The following is a 20,085-nucleotide window of genomic DNA, read 5'->3' on the forward strand; positions in this document are numbered from 1 at the left end:
TGACTGCACCAGCAGCAGAATAGTGAGAGCAGCTCTGGGGTATAATACAGGATGTAACTCAGTATATACGTCCCCCAATGGGCGTCTGAGTGTAGCCTGAGCCTGTGTGATAATTACTTGGATTCTTAGCAGTGTCTCAATGGACTCTAGAAGGAAGCGATGAGGAGACCAGTAGAGCAGCTCTAGATAGTAATGTCAGTGTTTCCTTCCGAGAAGAATGATTTCTAGTGTTTTCCTTTGTCTTCATGACAGGTATAATGGCTGGATGTATAGACGAGGCCTCACGTCTCAGGTGGTGGATCACATCTCCGGGGAACTCCAGGGGTCATGAGTTTTCTGTAGTCATTTACCTCTGGAACAATCTTTTCTCAGCCATGTTAGATCTTGTTGGGTGTCAATATTGTAGGACCTGTGTCTGTCATTATTACGGGGGCATTAGAACTGTCATTGTTATGGGGGCTCTGTGGCCGTCAGTAGTTGGGGTTTTGTTGCTTAGGGGGAACTGAGGTCAGGGGAGGACCACCAATCATCAACCCAACAGTAAAGTAGAGAATAGTAGCATTCAAATTTGGTTGTCTTCTGATGGTCAGAGCTTTGGCCCATCAGAGGATCCTCTGGTACTCCGGGGGTCCTATCTAAGAGGCCTATGATAAATCTCCCCCTATGTCTGTTGGAGCCCCTCTCTCTCATTCATAGAGTTCTATGGAGAGCTGTAATATGACGTCTCTTTCATCTGTTCTTCATCTTCCTTATATTACAAATGTAACTAATTAAAGAACATGGAAATGATGGATTTCTGTAACAAGGGGAAGGGAAGGATGATGAGAGGAATTGTCCATCAATGCTCTGAATTGACCAATTTTGGTTGGTCTGGTTGCCAATGTAATGTGTATGGGACAATTATACTTCTGATATGTATATAAAACATCCAGTGTGGGGGGTCCTCCCTCTATAGCTACACCCCCGCCCGGAGCCATATGTCACATTACTGTCTATATCATAGTATCCACAACTACATTTGTGACACGTGAGATATGTTGTCACTCCGGTCTGGAGCACCTACGGGTCATTCTTGGCATTGAAGTGAGAATGGGAGGGGGCAAGATGATCGGATCTCACTAAAAAGTCACAAAACACTTATAACAGGATTCTGGAGTGCCGTGCTTGAGAATTGTTGTTAGAAAACGAATATATATATTAATAGATAGAAATTGATACAGGTCATCAGTCTGGAGTCCACCTGTGTGTGGTCACACAGCTGCAGAGTTAGTTATATCCCTGGTCATGTGATGTCACACAGATGCATGGATCATTGTATCCTTCGTCATGTGATGTCACACAGCTGCAGAGCTAGTTATATCCCAGGTCATTTGATGTCACACAGGTGCACAGCTCATTATATCCCTGGTCATGTGATGTCACACAGGTGCACGGCACACTATATTCTTGGTCATGTGATGTCACACAGGTGCACGGCACACTATATTCTTGGTCATGTGATGTCACACAGGTGCACGGCACACTATATTCCTGGTCATGTGATGTCACACAGGTGCACGGCTCGTATATATCTTGGGTCATGTGATGGCACACAGGTGAATGGATCCTTATATCGGGTGGCTGTGGGCTCCAGCCTACTGCCCAGACCGATGGCTAGCAAAGTATTACTGCCTCTGAAATAAAACAAGAGTATTCACTGACAGCAAGCAGACCTAGATCTAGAAATGAGAGGATACTAATATACTAGAATGTCGTAGATTGTTTCATGTATTCAGTGCTTAAAAAAGGCATAAACCTGGAAGGTGATGTCTTTGTCCACAATCCCTTTTGGGTGGATTCCCCTTTATGAATGACATCTAGTAGGATTAGGGAATAATTATGGCCGATGTGAGAAGGTGTCATATTATGTGTCATCTACTGATTCGCTCCTGGGAGGCTACAAGGAAAAAGGAGAAGCTTTGTGTGAGGATAATCCTCCCGCTCTGAGTCACCGCAGCACTAGGAACCCCAAATACAGGGATATCCCATGGTCTATCCTGCTGAGACTCCCAGAAAACAGATGAATATTCCTAAATTGTAGAACCTCCAATCGCTCTGTGGTGTGTCCTCACACTGCTGTGTTCTCGGCAGCCCGTGATAAGTGTCGTCCCTGGAGAAATCATAACTTTGTGTATGTTGTTAGTAGCAGCAGGACTGTGAAAGATACATTTAAAGTCCAGGATTGTTTCTACTTTAGTGCACATTTCCTTAGGCCCCTTCCACACTAGCGAGTGTGATGCGATGAACTCGCATCACACTCGCAACGCAAGCTGCCGGGAACGCACGGCCCGAACGCTGCACCGCGGGAGTGAACTCAGCATGTCAGTTCACTCCCGCGGTGCAGCGTTCGGGCCGTGCGTTCCCGGCAGCTTGCGTTGCGAGTGTGATGCGAGTTCATCGCATCACACTCGCTAGTGTGGAAGGGGCCTAACACTGCTGTGCTCTGTTTGGCCAGTGTTAGGTATTGTCCCTGGAAAGATGTGTAATCAGACCTTTGTTTATGTTATTAACAGCAGGACTGTGAAATATGGATTGATATTCGAGGATTGTAGCTTCTCCAAGTCCACAGTGGGGAAAGGGGGGCGGATGTGTCCTCACACTGCTGTGCTCTCTGCAGCCAGTGGCCAGTTTTATGTACTGTCCCTGTAGGAATGTGTAATACTAACATTGTGGGGCACATTTACTTACCTGGTCCATTCGCGATCCAGTGGCGGGTTCTCCGACGCTGATTCGGGTCCGGCCGGGATTCACTAAGGAAGTGCGCCCGATGTCCACCAGGTGTCGATGCTACGCTGAAGTTCACTATCCTATGCTGGGTGCAGGTAAGTGCGTGTCAAGCGACACTTTTTTTTTCCCGAATCCGTCGGAATTCCGTCACATGCATGCCGGCGCCGATGCGCCACAATCCGATCGCGAGTGCCAAAAACCTGGGGCAATTCGCCGCAAAACGGTAATATTTGGGAAACCCCACAGAAAAACGCAATTCGGGCCCTTAGTAAATGACCCCCTGTGTGTTGTTTGTAGCAGGCGATCTGTAATCTGAAATGTATTTATATTCCTGAATCGTCCTCACACTGCTGCGCCCTTAGCTCACTGCTTTGATCCGTTCCATTGCCCATCCCCTGCTTTTGAGCTGGCATCTGGTTGAATACAGATTGGAGAGTCAGTGAAATTTGCCAGTGCACAGAACTAAGCACACAGCAGTGTGAGGAGTCTAGAACAATCTCATAGTACACTCTGAAAAACTCCCATCATAGAATATAAATCTATATATCACAGTCCTGCTGCTACTAATAACATACACAAATGCCTTATTACACATTCTTTCAGGGTATCTGCGATTTCAGAACTGCCGATTCCATTTAAATACAACCTGAAGCCCCAAGGTCCTAACAACTATGTGACATTTATCAGGCACCTGATCCTGCATGTAACTTATCCCCAACCTACAATCTTATTTCATATCACTGCTAACCATCCATATTTCTCCCAGCACGTGTGAGGTATGTGGTCACTCCTGACTGGTGCACCTACAGGTCATTCTTGGCATTACAATGAGAATGGGAGGGGTAGGGGCTGAATAAAGCGTAAACCTATATAAACTGACATATACAGCCCCTTGGTGTTTGGTGCTGTTGGGGTCTCAGCATCCAGACCCTAATAACCAAATCTACAGCCAGGTCACTGTGACATTACTAGAAGTTTAAAAGGGGGATATGGAAAACCCTTGAATTAAATTTAGTCACTTTTTTGTGTGTAATACCCATTGTGTACTGTGGTGGCGCTGTAGGAAAATTGCCGACATTGCAAATATCAGATCCGCTATTTCAGACACCGTTCATGTAATATTTATCATCGTTGTGAGTAGACACATTTTATTCCCTGGCAGCGTGATTTCCAAGCTGTCCAAAATATGTCTCACGGCCGATCATAAATGTGTCATATACGTCACTTGTACAAATGGGTCAACAGCGTCACCAAAGTGTAGGAGACACTCCCAAAAAATGGCTGCAGAGCAACTAAAATGACAAAAGATTCTGTTTATTCTATTGCATAGAATAGGAAATTTAGGTACCGCCATGGGCACGACATCCACCCCCAAGTTTGCCAATCGTTGCGCATTGGAAGCCACTAACTATAGAGGTTGTCGTCTTCATTTTGGGCCGATCTAAAGTGGCGATACAACAGTGTAAAGTACAGGCTGAGCTTGCGGAGGAAAAACAATCGCTACTCACGAGAAGCAATAGGGTTAACGCACACGAGAAGTGACACCAGGTTGGGTCTGGTTATGTGCAATGCTGAAAGATGAGGATGCGCATCTTATTCCAACAAGCGAGGAATGGAAGGTGCGGAGAAGCTGTAACAAAGGTCACCATTGTTTTCAAGACTCATAACAGTCACAGCTCATTACACACGGCGTATAATAGCGGCATGTCAATTTGCATATTTTGTGCCCCTCCCTCCTCTTTATTACTGAGGTTATTATGGATTTTTTTTTTTTTGGCACCACCATCTTCAAAAGAAAAAAAAAAATTATTTAAAAATGTTAGGTTTTTTACTTTTTATCATTCTGAGAAGGCTTGTTTTTTGCAGGATAAGCTGATGATTTTTAGCGGCAAAATAACCTGTGGATCTAATTTTATGTAACTTAATCCCTGTAGGTGAGATAGCGGTAGATTGAGCACAATCCAGTTAACCATTAACTTGCTGCAGCCACGCAGACGGTATAACCACAGGGTGGAGACACCTCTTAAGGTCTTGAGGAGATAAGATCAGCCCTGGTAGGTCTGGCCCAGTTTCAGGCTGTGTATGTAAAAGGTTATGAGGATGGTGAGCACTCGCTGCGGTGCACTGATATAGACCAAATTCAGAGAAGTATCAGGGCTCGGACCACAATATCACGGCATGTGGAATATGAGGTTTTTATAGAACAACCTATTTCATGACGCAATGGGAATTTGTTGGCGGTCCACTCCGTAACATCATACCAGGTATTCTTATGGGGGAAACAAGGAAAATGCATATTATATATATATATATATATATATATATACACTCACCGGCCACTTTATTAGGTCCACCATGCTAGTAACGGGTTGGACCCCCTTTTGCCTTCAGAACTGCCTCAATTCTTCGTGGCATAGATACAACAAGGTGCTGGAAGCTCCTCAGAGATTTTGGTCCATATTGACATGATGGCATCACACAGTTGCCGCAGATTTGTCGGCTGCACATCCATGATGCGAATCTCCCGTTCCACCACATCCCAAAGATGCTCTATTGGATTGAGATCTGGTGACTGTGGAGGCCATTTGTGTCCAGTGACCTCATTGTCATGTTCAAGAAACCAGTCTGAGATGATTCCAGCTTTATGACATGGCGCATTATCCTGCTGAAAGTAGCCATCAGATGTTACAGGGGACATTGTGCTCATAAAGGGATGGACATGGTCAGCAACAATACTCAGGTAGGCTGTGGCATTGTACCAAGGGGCCCAAAGACACCATGACACCAGCACCACCAGCCTGACCCACTGATACAAGGCAGGATGGATCCATGACACCAGCACCACCAGCCTGACCCGCTGATACAAGGCAGGATGGATCCATGCTTTCATGTTGTTGACGCCAAATTCTGACCCTACCATCCGAATGTTGCAGCAGAAATCGAGACTCATCAGACCAGGCAACGTTTTTCCAATCTTCTACTGTCCAATTTCGATGAGCTTGTGCAAATTGTAGCCTCAGTTTCCTGTTCTTAGCTGAAAGGAGTGGCACCCGGTGTGGTCTTCTGCTGCTGTAGCCCATCTGCCTCAAATTGGACGTACTGTGCGTTCAGAGATGCTCTTCTGCCTACCTTGGTTGTAACGGGTGGCGATTTGAGTCACTGTTGCCTTTCTATCAGCTCGAACCAGTCTGCCCATTCTCCTCTGACCTCTGGCATCAACAAGGCATTTCCGCCCACAGAACTGCCGCTCACTGGATGTTTTTTCTTTTTCGGACCATTCTCTGTAAACCCTAGAGATGGTTGTAGGTGAAAATCCCAGTAGATCAGCAGTTTCTGAAATACTCAGACCAGCCCTTCTGGCACCAACAACCATGCCACGTTCAAAGGCCTCAAATCACCTTTCTTCCCCATACTGATGCTCGGGAGAACTGCAGGAGATTGTCTTGACCATGTCTACATGCCTAAATGCACTGAGTTGCCGCCATGTGATTGACTGCTTAGAAATTAAGTGTTAACGAGCAGTTGGACAGGTGTAGCTAATAAAGTGGCCGGTGAGTGTATATATATATATATATATATATATAAATAATCACTCGGTCTTAGGGACCAGGGGTTCCTAAGACAGAGTGTGAATGGAGTAGTACACGTGTGTGACCACTAGGGCACTGACTGATATAGCACCGTACTTTGCAATCTCCATCAGTCCCATAGCAGTGAGTGTGCTAGCCCTCCATTTACACCTTATTCCCAAGTCTCATAACCTCTGGGAGTCCCAACAACCATCTTAAAGGAGAAGTGCAAGTTTCTGAATTCACTTTCATACAAGATATTCATTTATTTTCACATGATGATCTTTAAAAACACACATGGAAGCACAGACGATGGAGACAGAAATTTCCCTTACAGCATTTAAAGCCTTAAAAGTTTTGCAAAAGTAAAATGCGCCCCAAATAAAGCAAGGCCTTGTGTTGGGGGGCTGTGCCCCTCCTGTGTCGTGTTCCCCTTAGCATGGACCATTCTCATTATATATCACATCATGCACCTCATGTCCTTCTCTTCTTCCTGTCCACCCTCTGATAACTTTGACGTTTCTCTAGTCCTTCCCCTCTGCGCCCTCTGATCACTTTTTCTTCTTTTCCTGAGTACTGGTGAACCACGAGTCCAGAAGTTTCTTGCTGTAGTAGATTTGCCACGCGTGAACCTGCACAGCTACTACCATCACCAGATACATGACGGACACCGCCGAGAAGCCAAAGATGAAGCGGTACGCCTTGCCGTGGCGGTACAGCTGCTGCGCCATGGGGAACATCTCCATGCTGCCGTAGATCAAGGGGGCGATGGAGAAGAGGCCGGTGCTGATCATGGAGATCACCAGGTAGCTGATGTTATTACGAGGGAAGGAGAACAATCCAAAGAGAGAGGGGACGATGCTCAGAAGGTAGGGGTACTCCCACTGGTACGGCATGGCTACCAAATCATGAGGGACCAGTTTCATGTGCGCCACCACGGCCTGAGCCGCCAACAACACCCAGATGACGATGTGGGCGTAGATCAGTTTCTTGATTTCGTTCTTTAGTGACACACTGAAACAAACAAAAAAAATAAGTTTTAAGTTTGGTTTTTTAAAAAAATTAAAATACTACTGCATTATGTATACAGCTCCTATGCAGATTTATGAGTTTCTGTGTAGTATCCCAACTTTTGGCAAAGAGTATAAAACAATTCATAAACTGACTCTGCAGTTTATTACAGTGTTTCAGGGAAGTTTGGAGAGATTTGTGCTGTGCTTGTACTTCCCCAAAGCGATACATTGTAACGAACTATAGCTGTGCAAGAAAGAGGAGGTCAGGGCTGGTCTCTAGAGTGCAAACGGAGGGCGCTGCATACAGATTTACTATTGAACGCAGTACAAGTTGTGTAAATTCACATGCAGTGAGCACCCCCTAGTGGTGACTACATATATTACATGACAAGTGCAGCGAGATGCAGAGGGTTTGGAGCTCTGTATCGGTTACCAATGCTGATCTCTAGTGAGAAATGTAATGCACAAAACTAGTGGCCCTGGGGTGACTTATGTTTGGAATGCATTCATTGGGGCAGAGTTCAGCTCATGGGAAAGCTAGAGATTGGAAATTAGAGAATTGATATGATACACAAAGAGACGGACAGATTTACCTCATTTGATAATGATTGGCCACTCTCTCCCGATGTTGATAGTCACTGCCATCTGTCCCGGTTGCCCGAGGACCTGCACGGGAAGCCATAGTCTATATTCACACCTGGGGATGACATACAGTTAATAATCATACAGACTGATAAGAGGAGAGAGTTAGTCTCAGGGTTTATACATATGGCGGTATTCCATCTGCCTCAGAGTTTATGGAGATAGATATCTATGGGAACGTAATATGTCTCCAATTGTCCCCAACTTCACACAGACATCCCCTGCAGAATACAACGGCACAACAGCTTCTATTAGAGAGGAGAGCGCAGATAACGCAGTAAGGTTGAGGGAATTGTGCTGCCACATGGTGCATTCACATGTGACAACAAGCATGCAAGGGTCTTATAGGGAAAGTGTCCTTGTCACTAAACCAGTATCACATCTCAACTCCTGGCTGCTTTTCTCCATGAAGAAGGCCACACCCGACACTAATAATTATTATTTATTTATATAGCGCACACAGATTACGCAGCGCTGCACAGAGTTTGCCAAATCAGTCCCTGACCCCAATGGTGCTCACAATCTAATAAACCTACCAGTATGTTTTGTAGTGTGGGAGGAAACCGGAGGACACCCACGCAAACACAGAGAGAACATACAAACGCTTTGCAGATGTTGACCATGGGGTCAGGTACACAGCACTGCAATGCTAACCACTACACCACCGTGGTGCCCTATAACCTGACCATAGGTTGTGCACGGTACTGCAGCACTATCCATCTCTATGGAGCCAAGCTGCAATAAATGCACAAACCATAGTCAGTAGTGGCGCTGTTTTTGGAAGAAAGCAGCCATGTTTTTTAACCCCCAGACAATCCCTTTAATTAATGCAATATCACTAGAGGTTATATTCTGAATCCCTGTGCTCATGAATACATATTACAACAGACGGCTTCTCCCTCCGGTGATCACACACATCCCTGGTGAATGATTACTGACATTTTCTAGGAAACTGTATTTAAGGACCAATCTAATAACACCCATCCCCTTATAAGTAGTAGTTGCTGTATCATGGAGGGGGGTTGGTACTGCACCAAACAATCTCTCTCCTCACACACCGCTCACAACCAAGGAGTTTGCCTAAACTGTGGATCAAACATGCAAAACAATAAGCTGCATGTGAATATAAATTCTTAAAAGGGACAACACTATCGCACTTTTTTCCCATAAATCCACTGGATAACTAACAGGATTGGGCCTAAATTGCAGATTGGTGGGAGTCTCAGTGATGAAACCCCCACAGATCATGAAAACGTGCGTGCGTTCTGACGCGGTACTGAGCAGGAGCTGCTGTGCATGAGCAGAGGTCCAAGAAGCGGCGCACAAGCTGTCGTACAAGAGTGGAAGGAGGTGGGACATGGACATGGGGCATGGAGTATGCCTATCATTAGATCTACCCTAATAAGTAAATTCCTGATGGTAGGTTTCTTTCAGGTACGGTCACACATACCGCTAGCGAACGGGGGCGGGCATTGTCCCGATCGCATATACGCGCTTCTATTGAAACACAGGTGATTGGTCACCAGAACCTGGTGTCATGCATTGTTTTAATGGAAGACAATGGCTTCTAGTTACCGATCACACCCGTTTCTATAGAAAATGTCTATGCGACTGGGCTTTCTTCCCCACTGTAGTCATTATTATAGTGCAGCCTTGCTGTTCAGTAAGGCAGAAGGGACTTCATGCATCATCTATATGTCACCATGATGCAAGGAGTCCCGTCCCCAGTAGTGTAGTCAGTTAGTAATTCATGGACCGTCCATGGCAGTGGAAAAAAAAGAAATAAAAATCTGCAGCAGAAATTTACCCAGGGTGCATTATTTAGTTCTGCAGCAGATTTCGGCCACGGCAGCGAGGATGAGGACCCCTATATATGACACATTAGCCCCAGGAGGCAGTGACTGGCCCTGCGGCCTCCAGTCCTCCGTGTATCACACAGGCGGTGATCCAGGGGTAATGTCCGGGTGCTCATGGATCCCTCTTGCATAATCCGCAGTTTTCGGAGGTCTCCAGGGCGGAGCAGCGATGGCTCCCATATGTAGAAGCCTTTCCTGCAGTCCTATGTAAGGACACACAGGAAACACTTGGAATAGCCCTGTCAGCTCTGCTACATCTACACATTTATACATCATGCATGAAGATACAGAGCCCCAGGACACCGCACAGCAGCTGCACATGATGTGTCCTCCATGGCTGAGAAGCCGGTATTACAGGGGAGCTCCACAGCCAATCCAGTCGTGTTATACAGCCCCTCTGCAGCCTCCTACCACCCATACAACAAACCCCATCACATTTCCCTGCAGAAGACTCGTCTCCATGCAGGTACAGACTCACCAGGAACCCTCTTCCCGATATAATGGCTCAGTCAGCGCTGCACGATGACCACTTCCGGTCCCTGCGCGGCGCCATATTGGTACACCCGGAAGTCAGAGGCGCTTTGGCGACATCTTGGTGCTCTCTGTAGGGGCTGAGGTCTTGCAGTGGAATTAGCTCACGTTTGCATTAATATGTAATAGCTGCGAAGAGGAATTGTACAGGGAAGAGCTCTGTCCTCGGGAGGGCACGCTGATATTTTTAGTTCCACAACTAGAGCTTCTACAACTTGCAGGTTATTGTTGGCTAAAACTTTATAGTCGGATTCCATATCTGTCAATACTTGCAGATGAATTGTTTAGCCCTGCAACAAGCCCTACAGGGAAAGCCCACAATCTGTGGCCCAGAATAACCATTTTAATGGAAATACAATTATCTCCACCCACTTAGAATTTTTGGCTGAAATGTTACTCAAGTCACAACTTTTTTTTAGTCAACCAGACCTTCCCCCCAATCTGTGGCCCTCAAAGGCCAGGTAATATAGTTCTATACACTGTAGGTGCTTGCTGTAAAGTCTAAGGGTGATGGCGTTTTGAAGCAGTCCGTTAAAAAACGCATGCGTTTTTTGAAAACGCATCCGGTTTTCACAGGTTTTACCAATTATCTTAATTAAAAATGGTCAAAAACAGATGCTTAAAAACTGACCAAAAACGGGTTCAAAACGCCATGTGTGGCATCACCCTAAGGGCACATTTCAACGTGGGTTTTTTTTTCTACGTTTTTAAGCGCTTCCAAAGCACAAATGGGAGGGATTTTAAATGCATATGCGTTTTTGGCCAAACTCCTCCCACTTGCGTCTTGGATGTGTTTAAAAACGCATATACGGTAAACAATACAAGACACCATGGTCAGGTTACCAATTGTATGTGTGATAACGTTGCGTTAGGAAACACAATACTATTGTGACCGCATTCTAACTGAATTCTCAGGATGCTGTCACACTATTGCGTTTCTATGGGAATGCATGCAATCGGTAACCAGCCCCTGGTGTCTTGCATTTAGGCAATACAAGACACTGACGGTTGGTTGCCGATCACATGTTTGCATAGAAATGCATATACGTGATCGGCTGTGGCCTGTTTCCGAGTGCTTTGCTCCCATTTCAAAACTGAGTCAAAGTGCAATCGTGTGACGGCACCCTAAGGGCGCGTTCACACGTTGCGTTTTGGTTGCGTTTTCATTGCGTTTGGAACGCATATACAACAGCTGATGTGAGGTAATTTGCCTAATTACATTACCGTTTACGTTTGTAAACGCAATGTTAACGCATGCGTTAACAAAACGCATGCGTTAACGCTTTGTTAACGCATGCGTTAACATCGCGTTTACGATGCGTTTTGTTAACGCATGCGTTAACAGTGATGAAATTAGGCAAATCACCTCTCCTCAGCTGTTGTATATGCGTTTCAAACGCAATGAAAACGCAGGTCAAAACGCAACGTGTGAACGCGCCCTCAGGGTGAAGACACACGTGGCGTTTTTAGACCGTTTTTGGGCCGTTTTTAGTTAGCGCGTTTTCAGATCGTAAAAAAACGCATGTGTTCAAAAACGCATGCGGTTTTTGAAAACGCATGCGTTTTTGACAGGTTTGACCAATTATCTTAATTCAAACTGGTCAAAAACGCATGCGGTTTTTACGATCTGAAAACGCACTAAATAAAAACAACCTAAAAACGGCACGTGTGTCTTCACCCTTAGGCCGGCGCCACACGTGGCGCTTTGTCTGCACTTGCAAACGCAGACAAAGTCGCACCCACCGGGGCGGGCCTCGGGCTGATCGCATCGGCGTTTCTATGGAAACGCCTGCGATCGGGAACGAGCCGCCGGTGTTTTGCGTTAATTTAACGCCGTTTTTGGGCAGTTTTTAGTTAGTGCGTTTTCAGATTGTAAAAAACGCATGTGTTAAAAAAGGAACCGTTTTTTTAAAACGCATGCGTTTTTGTCAGTTTTTCCGAATTTGCGCAATTAAAAACGGACAAAAACGCATGCGTTTTCAAAAAAAGCATGCGTTTTTTACAATGTGAGACGCACTAACTAAAAACGGCCCAAAAACGCCACGTGTGTCTTCACCCTTAGCCCCGTGCTGGCCAACTCCGTTGCGGGTTGCATCCCCTCCATTCCCACAAGGCATGGAGGTGGCGTAGTCGCAAGAGTAATCAGTTTCTGGCAATGTGCAAGAAATGCCGATTATATAAGTGCTTCTACACCAGAAACTGGCGTAGAAAAACTGATAAATCTCCCTCATTGAGTTAATATTGCGCTTTCTTGTGAACGTAGTATAAGCGCCATGTGTGACTGTACGCGCCGTCTCTAACTGAATTGTGCATGGCTCTAACAAGGGGTTAAGTCATGGACAACCCATTTAAGTTCTCACATAGACAGCAGCTGGTTCCTAGGATGCTCCCTCACCACCTGCATCACCTGACCGCGTTGCACCAGACATGATGAGTCGTTGTAGTAGTCACGAGCTGCACCCATATTGTTATTTATTGCGATCGCCACCTTTCCCCTATATACAGTGTGTCGCTTCCTCTCGCAATCGTTAGTTCTGATATCAGGCTATTGGGACGGCGATGAAACACAGCCTGGGAGGTGGAGGGAGCAGCTGTCCATAAACCCTGGAATGTGCAGGACCACTAATGACCCCTGCTCCTATTTATTTCCACTGCTGGGAGAGGGAATTGTGCTGCAATGACCTCAGGTCACTCCTTACAGTAGAGCAGGCTGGGTAAGGGGGAGTGCGGCGCTCATCTTACACCAAATCCTCCGAAAACATCATTATGTGGCAGCGCTGGGGACAGTGAGGAGCAGCGACATCCACAGGAAACGTGAGTAGCCTCATCGTATAGTGACAGCTGTGTTACTGCTATACGGCACTACATACATTGCTGTATATAGGGTATCGGATGCGCTACATACTGTATGACTGATGTGTATTTTTGCTATGGAGTTGCACAGCTGAATTCACCCTTTGCAACGTATAGGACATTTGCAACGTAAAATTGTATAGCAGAATCCGCACCAAATCCGCGTTCATTGTGTTGACAAATTGCAAATTTTGCAAGTTGCAGAATTTGGAGTGGATTTGAAGGAAAATCCATCACAGATAACTTATACATGAGGATTTTTAAAAAAATATTTTGCCCGATATAGGGTCCTTACAAGTGATGCGGGGGTCAATTAATATCAGTTAATTAACCACAGTCCTGTGCAATGTTTTGCCCTGGTTCACACGACTCGTATCCCTTGGCTTTGTGGTGGGCTCTGTATCCTAGCGTCCAATGTTGCGTGCGGGAAGGGATGGCACAAGACACTTGCCCCGGACACAACAAAATGGCGGGTTTCACATATTTGTACCCCTAGACGCTTGTCTGGATGAACATGATGCTAAATTTCTGTCAGGGAAATTCAGTAGCTGGTTCCCCTGCACACATTTCAAAACTGCAATGATAAGGCCACGTGTGAACGTGGTCTAACATGTTAGTGTTATTCCGCTCAGGAATTGACACGACTTGCTTATTGAAAGGTCAGATCTGTGGGTGACATTTATAGAAATGGTAGATTTTACAGAGTCTGTATATTACAGGGGGTCAGTGAGTTTATGGCGACTAACCTGCGGTGAGTATGGTAACAATTATCTCCAGTTTTGGCCAGTATAATGCAGATAATTGAGAAGGTGGAGGGGCTTTGCTTTACAGTTCGTATGGTGCCTCTGGCTCTGGATGACCCGGACGGTTTGTTTACATACAGACAGTAACGGCTGAAGTGCAAAGTGAACTTTTTTGGCCCCTGGAGGACATGAGTTATTTACGACTAGTGCCATGTTATTATGTGGAAATTTTTTTTTCACATAGGTGAATAGTAACTCTGTCAAACATCCATCAGGGAGACTGTGAGGTAGATTTTTCTTTAAAATGCCCCACGTGGTTGAATTTTGATAAATTCTAGTCAAAACGTATGAAGGGGAAAAGCAACCAATCCGATTACAGCTTTCGTTCTCAATATAACCTGTGGAAAATGGGAGCTGGATTCTGATTGGTTGTTTTGGGCAACTGCTCCTGTTTTTCTTTTTATCCATTTTAATACATCTTTTTTGACGTTCCCTCACTACTCATCATTACATAAGAAATATATACAGTTGCCTAAATTACCACCCACTGGCGCCTCAGTCCAACACCATAAACTGGCGGCCATCTTGTTTTGCAGTAATATAAACATAGGGCATACAGAAGCGTACATGGTGGCCACACTGTCTAGATCTAGACCATTTTACCAAAAACCTAATGGGTCAGGGCCAATCCCTGTCAGAATTTTGGTGGCCAGAGACAGACACACGTGTTTTGGCAGATTTATGACTGATCTGTAACCATGACAACCTTCCATTACTATAAACAAGAGACGGCGCCATCTGTTTGCCTAGGGGGCTAGCAACAAGGAGCGGTGGGGGTGGACATGACCTAGTGCCGTCTTCCTGACCCACTTTCCAGCTGTTCATTAACCTTCATTGCTTACGTCTAATAATTTAGCAATGTCACCGTATAATAATACCGTAATTAACTAATTTCATGTTAAATATAGAAGAATCTTTGCTATTGAGAGCTGTGCTGTAGGCCAGGGTTGCGTTGTCCTGATTTACAATAGTTTTTACGAATGCGATGTGGATGGTGGTAATTATCCTTGAGTTTTTACACTTGGACAAACCATAAGAGGAATTGTTCATCCCAATCCTCCTGGTTCATCAATAGAAGGCTAGAACTGCAGTGTGGACTGAACATTAACAAAGAGGGCGCAAGGGAAGGAATGTAACTATTCAGATGTATGAGTCTTTCAAGATCTATAGAGAGAGTAAGGCTATGCCATACGTTGCGATTGAATAGCATTTTGAAACAACTACATATTTGCGTTCGGCGTCACTTATTTAATAATGGAAAACATGTTGCTAGTTCCGGAATGTTTAGGTATTAACTCATCTGTGTTCTGGAGTAATCCTCCCTGATGCACTTAAATTACGTTTCAAGACCTAGTCTAAACTATAGAATAGAATACCAGAACCGCAGCTAAGACTGACACTCAGAATTACATGACACTCAGGATCTGTGGAAAGCTGGACCATCATTAATGGTTAACCAGATATTGTGGGGACTTATGAACAGTAATTAAGCTGCACTTTGTCCCTCCGTCTGTACCCGTCCACCAGAGAGGACCTTGTACCCATGACTGACACGGTGACCCTGAATTTGGTGACATCACCTGTGATTAGATGGGACAAGGTACACAATACGGGATATAAGGGAAGCGGCTCCTCACCACAGGTCAGACTTTATCTGGACTCTACAAGACTGAGACTTCTGATAAAATGGCCAATCAGTGAGTATGGGCCGACACCGTTACTATAAAATTTTTATTTTTAAAAAAAAAAACTTTTTATTAATTTGAATTGAAAAATCCACCATCGTTTCTGTGAGTCGTCCTGGATAGCAACCACCTCCCAATATTCTCTTTCTCTTCCAGATCGGAGGAAATTATTCTGACTAAGATGGACTATGCCATGAAGTCGCTGAGTCTTCTCTCTCCTAAGTCTCTCTCCAAGTAAGAAACGTTATGTTAAATATTATAATAGCAAAGAGTTTGTATGTTCTCTCCCTGTTTGCACGGGTTTCCTCAGGGTCCTCCGGTTTCCACCCACACTCCAAAAACATACTGGTAGGTTGATTAGATTGTGAGCGCCATGGGGACAGGGACTGATTTGGTAATCTCTGTGCAGCGCTGCGTCATCTGTGTGCGCTATATAAAGACTTATTATTATAGTCTTATTATGATCGCTGTTTATACTTTTGGCCCCTTCCCTATAATTTTCAGGAGTGATTTCACCTACTATAGCTGACAATGGCAACCTTCATTTTTTTTCCTTAACAGTGCTTTTTTAAAGGGCGCGTCTAGCTGTACCCCTAGGACTAGTTGATTGTGTGTGTGTGTGTGGGGGGGTGTATCAATAAAGCTTCATTACAGACACTTTACAGCTGATCATTGTATTCTGGGACTAAAGTAAAGCATCCAGGGAGCTTCACCACAGGTCAGTGGGCAGAGGGGTCCGTCTTTAACTAGGGGTCGTCTGTAAGTCGGGTGTCCTCTAGGACAATTACTGAAATTTATATCCTGTATATTGGTGTTAATCCCTTAGAAAGCTGTGTCCTATCATGTGTTCCCGTGATGTTATATTTGTACACATATGTACTTTGATTTAAATTTGATGTCATATCTATCATCACACTTATCTTTAAGGGACATATGCTGATAGCTTTTTTAAGTGTCATGTTATATCTATCGACTCAAGATAAGTGTGATGTCACATCTATCACCAAACGTCCCTTTAAAGAGCATCTACTGCCAGAATGATGGACTGTATGCAAATGAGCCTGAGGGGCTTCAGGCTCCACGGGTGTTAATGAAGCCTGGAGCCCCTTGGGCTCATTTGCATACAGTCTTTCATCCTGGGTATAGATGGCCTTTAAGATAATTGTGAACACAGGCAGATTTCGGTTGTCTGTTCCCTTCGTGTCTCAGTCACCTTTGCCCATATATTATCAGACATTATTGTATTTGGAAATTTTTCCTCCCGTCCAAAAGTCGAGTCCTGTGTACAGGCAGCTGCACAAAGGTCACAGCTAATGATGAAATATGTTGCTGGCTGATCGCTCGGTGCATATGGCGGCCATTATCACAGCACAGATTCTGCATGAGACCTGTGTACCGTATATTATACCTGTTCTGGTTATTACAGGTGCGTCTCGGTTAGCGCTACAATGACTCAACAATTCCTTTCCCGTCCGGCATCCAAACCAAGACCCTTCAGAGTTTGCAATTTTGACCGAAGCGTCCGGAAGGGCATTGTGGCGGACAGTCTGGAGGATCTGCTCAATAAGGTAAGGTCAGAGGTCACCCGTGATTATTATTGGGGTCATTGGCAATTCCAGCTCTGACAATCCCTTTTAGGATAGTAACCTTTGTAAGTTCACCGGGAGTCGTCCTCACACTGCTGTGCTCTTAGCTCTCTGCATTACAATGTACCAAACCCATTTTCTCAAGTGACTGCTTTAGTACTCAACCAGAAGCCTGCTACAGCAAAGAGGCAGTGCTGTGAAGCCTTTCGATGCACAGTGCGAAGAGCACAGTAGTGTGAGCGTTCACCCAAAATGCACTTGGAGAACCTCAAATCTCTGAACATTTTTCAGTCCTGTTGAAACTACTTACACAAATGCCCATATTTACAACCAAGCCTGCTATAACCATTTCCTCGAATGCTGAGGAGGATGAGACCCTTTAATATTTGGGTCTTTACTCACCATAAACATGGCTCTTCCTATCTCCTAGACCCAGGATGCCCTGCTCATGGATGAAGCCATCACACTGGTTCTGGAGGAGGATGGCACTGGGGTGGACACTGAAGACTTTTTCCAGTCATTGGACAATGGGGTGGTGTTCATGGCTCTGGCAAAAGGACAGAAGTGGAAGTCGGGTCAGGTGAGTCCTGCTGGGGCTACTTACAGAGACAACTAATGGGCTCTGCTGCATGAATATCCCAGCAGCTGATCTGAAGGTGACCCTGCTGTCCATGTGCATCCTGTATTGTCTACAACTAGATAAGACCGAAACATCCTAAATGGTTGACTTGCTGTGTAGCTCTGAGGATTCATCTTTAAAACCTCCGCTGGCCAGCAGTGAATAGACACTTGTTTATAAATCCATTCAGTACCAGTGATACACTGTAACAAGACCTTCAGCTGTGTAAAGGAATAGACTTCTATGACTAATAGAAAGGTTTCTCTATTTAACATTGATCGTCTTCTTCTACAGAACGCTGGCTACCATATCTCCCTCTCCAAAAAGCCTCAGCGGAAGATAGACGTGGCCCAGATCAGCTTCGACCTGTATAAGAATAACCCTCAGGATTTCATTGGGTGTCTGAACGTCAAGGCCACCCTATACGGGACCTACTCCTTGTCCTATAACCTGAAGTGCTACAGCGCCAAGAGGGTGATGAAGTGAGTATCCGAACCTTGGTGTGTAGGGTGTCCCCTGCTCATGTGGGGGGGGGGGGGGGGGGGACATGACAACCCAAAAAGATTCCATGAAGCTTGTCACTCAGCTTTCCCAGACTGAACAGTGGGACAAGACCTGAAATCCAGGACCGTCTCACTGTATCTAGGACATTTGGGAGGTAACTTGGTAGGTAAGACTCTAGGAAAGTTGAATGACCATGAAAGCTATAACGGCAACCCACCCAGCTTTCCCAGGTGCAGACATAACGAATTTAGGACTTAAATTGAATTTTTCTTCTTCTTCCATCACAGGGAGGCGCTACGCTGGACACTGCTCACCATGCAGGCTACCGGGCACGTTCTCCTGGGCACCTCATGTTACATGCAGCAGCTTCTGGAGCCCGAAACTAAGACTGTACCCCAAGAAGAAGAAGGAAAGCCCTCCCCTGCGCTCAGAGACCTCATCCCCTTCTACCCGCGCAGGATGCTGCTGTAACACACCGCTATGATCTAGGGCATGCCTAGGCGATGCTGACCCAAGGACCCCCCGTCTCTTCACTCCATGTCTGATATTCTAGATATATGCCCCTTCCACAGGAACAGAGCACAGCAGTGTATTGTATAGTGCAAAGTGTCACCAAGTACATTCAACAAATTGTGGGTGGGGGTAACCCAGGTTGTGTAGGGGGGCAGTAAAGGCTGCAATAATGTGGGGTAACCCAGTTATGGCCGCCTGCTGACACCACAGCTAGATGGGGTGGGTGCTACTTATTTTCAGTGACTTGATGGACCTCTCTTGTAGTAGTGTGGAAATGCGCCAAAATCCTAGTCAAAACCCTAAAACTATACAGGCCTAGAGCCGTCCATTAAAGAATTAAGTTCACTTAGGGCCCCACAAGTGACCTCGTGGAGACGGCTAAAAATTATACAGCACTTCTCAGTTTAGATTCCAATACACGGTGCAGCCAGGAGGCGGCCGGACACATCCGATTACCACTTTGTGCTGGTAATTCATTACAAAATGAATATTGAGTGACTGACAGTACATGACTGTACATAAATATGTCATGAATTATGCGGACAACATGTTATGGCTGCACCGTGTTTGGGAGTTTGTTTTTGAAAATCAGATTAATGACTGATGCAGACCGAGAGGAGGCCATTCCCTATCTATACTATATGGCACTATACTAATCTACATCTCTTATAGGGATATACTGCCTGACATCCCAGTTAGAGGGCGTATGTAGGCTCTGTCCATTCATGCCTTAGTAATCAGATTTTTTTTTATTAATATTACTTGGATTTTTTTTTTTTTTTTTTCATCAGATGGGACATTGAGGGGTGGAGGGGTATTAAATACCATTTTAAGCTATAATCCTGGCACTTTATATACTAAATGTACTTACATAGAGAATCCATAATCAGTCCTCGTAATACTGACTGTTACCGGTGCTGGCTTTGGTTATAAAATATTAATATTTAACTTTATAATGTCTATTTATATATAAAAAATATCAGAATTTGTTCATTAAAACGTGTTATTTTATTGTTTTTGTGGTGTGTGTGTTGACTTTCATTGGCTGCTGATACTTCTTGTATTTCACTTGTAACTTGTACTCTGTCTACTGTACATGTAGGGGAGGATTTATCTCACGCTAGGGCTCAGTATAGGCCTGTTTT

The 20,085-nt window shown here is 45.0% G+C and overlaps 3 protein-coding genes across 7 annotated transcripts in view; 2 read left to right on the forward strand and 1 right to left on the reverse strand.

Moving 5' to 3' along the window:
- The window catches only part of LOC140103681 (uncharacterized), a 147,039-nt gene that overhangs the window by 114,463 nt on the left and 12,491 nt on the right, over positions 1 to 20,085 (forward strand). The gene's annotated exons all lie outside the window — the stretch shown is intronic.
- JAGN1 (jagunal homolog 1) lies at positions 6,577 to 10,477 on the reverse strand. 2 transcript variants are annotated; one of them, XM_072129238.1, is made up of 3 exons: positions 10,325 to 10,477; positions 7,942 to 8,045; positions 6,577 to 7,349 (listed from the first exon to the last, which is right to left on the reverse strand). In XM_072129238.1, exons 2-3 carry the CDS (start codon positions 8,028 to 8,030, stop codon positions 6,887 to 6,889), a joined length of 552 nt encoding a protein of 183 aa, XP_071985339.1. In that variant the 5' UTR covers positions 8,031 to 8,045; positions 10,325 to 10,477; the 3' UTR covers positions 6,577 to 6,886. The 2 variants fall into 2 exon arrangements, with proteins under 2 accessions (XP_071985339.1, XP_071985340.1); XM_072129239.1 differs by lacking the exon at positions 10,325 to 10,477 and adding an exon at positions 9,798 to 10,299.
- CIDEC (cell death inducing DFFA like effector c) lies at positions 10,448 to 19,956 on the forward strand. Of its 4 annotated transcripts, none has more exons than XM_072129237.1 (6): positions 10,448 to 10,598; positions 15,875 to 15,952; positions 17,145 to 17,286; positions 17,735 to 17,884; positions 18,218 to 18,405; positions 18,715 to 19,956. In XM_072129237.1, the coding sequence occupies exons 2-6, from the start codon at positions 15,900 to 15,902 to the stop codon at positions 18,896 to 18,898; spliced, it is 717 nt and encodes a 238-aa protein (XP_071985338.1). In that variant the 5' UTR covers positions 10,448 to 10,598; positions 15,875 to 15,899; the 3' UTR covers positions 18,899 to 19,956. The 4 variants fall into 4 exon arrangements, with proteins under 4 accessions (XP_071985338.1, XP_071985335.1, XP_071985337.1 ...); XM_072129234.1 differs by lacking the exon at positions 10,448 to 10,598 and adding an exon at positions 10,620 to 10,838; XM_072129236.1 differs by lacking the exon at positions 10,448 to 10,598 and adding an exon at positions 12,595 to 13,191.

This window comes from Engystomops pustulosus, chromosome 10 (assembly GCF_040894005.1).
Source record: "Engystomops pustulosus chromosome 10, aEngPut4.maternal, whole genome shotgun sequence".
NCBI lineage: Eukaryota > Metazoa > Chordata > Amphibia > Anura > Leptodactylidae > Engystomops > Engystomops pustulosus.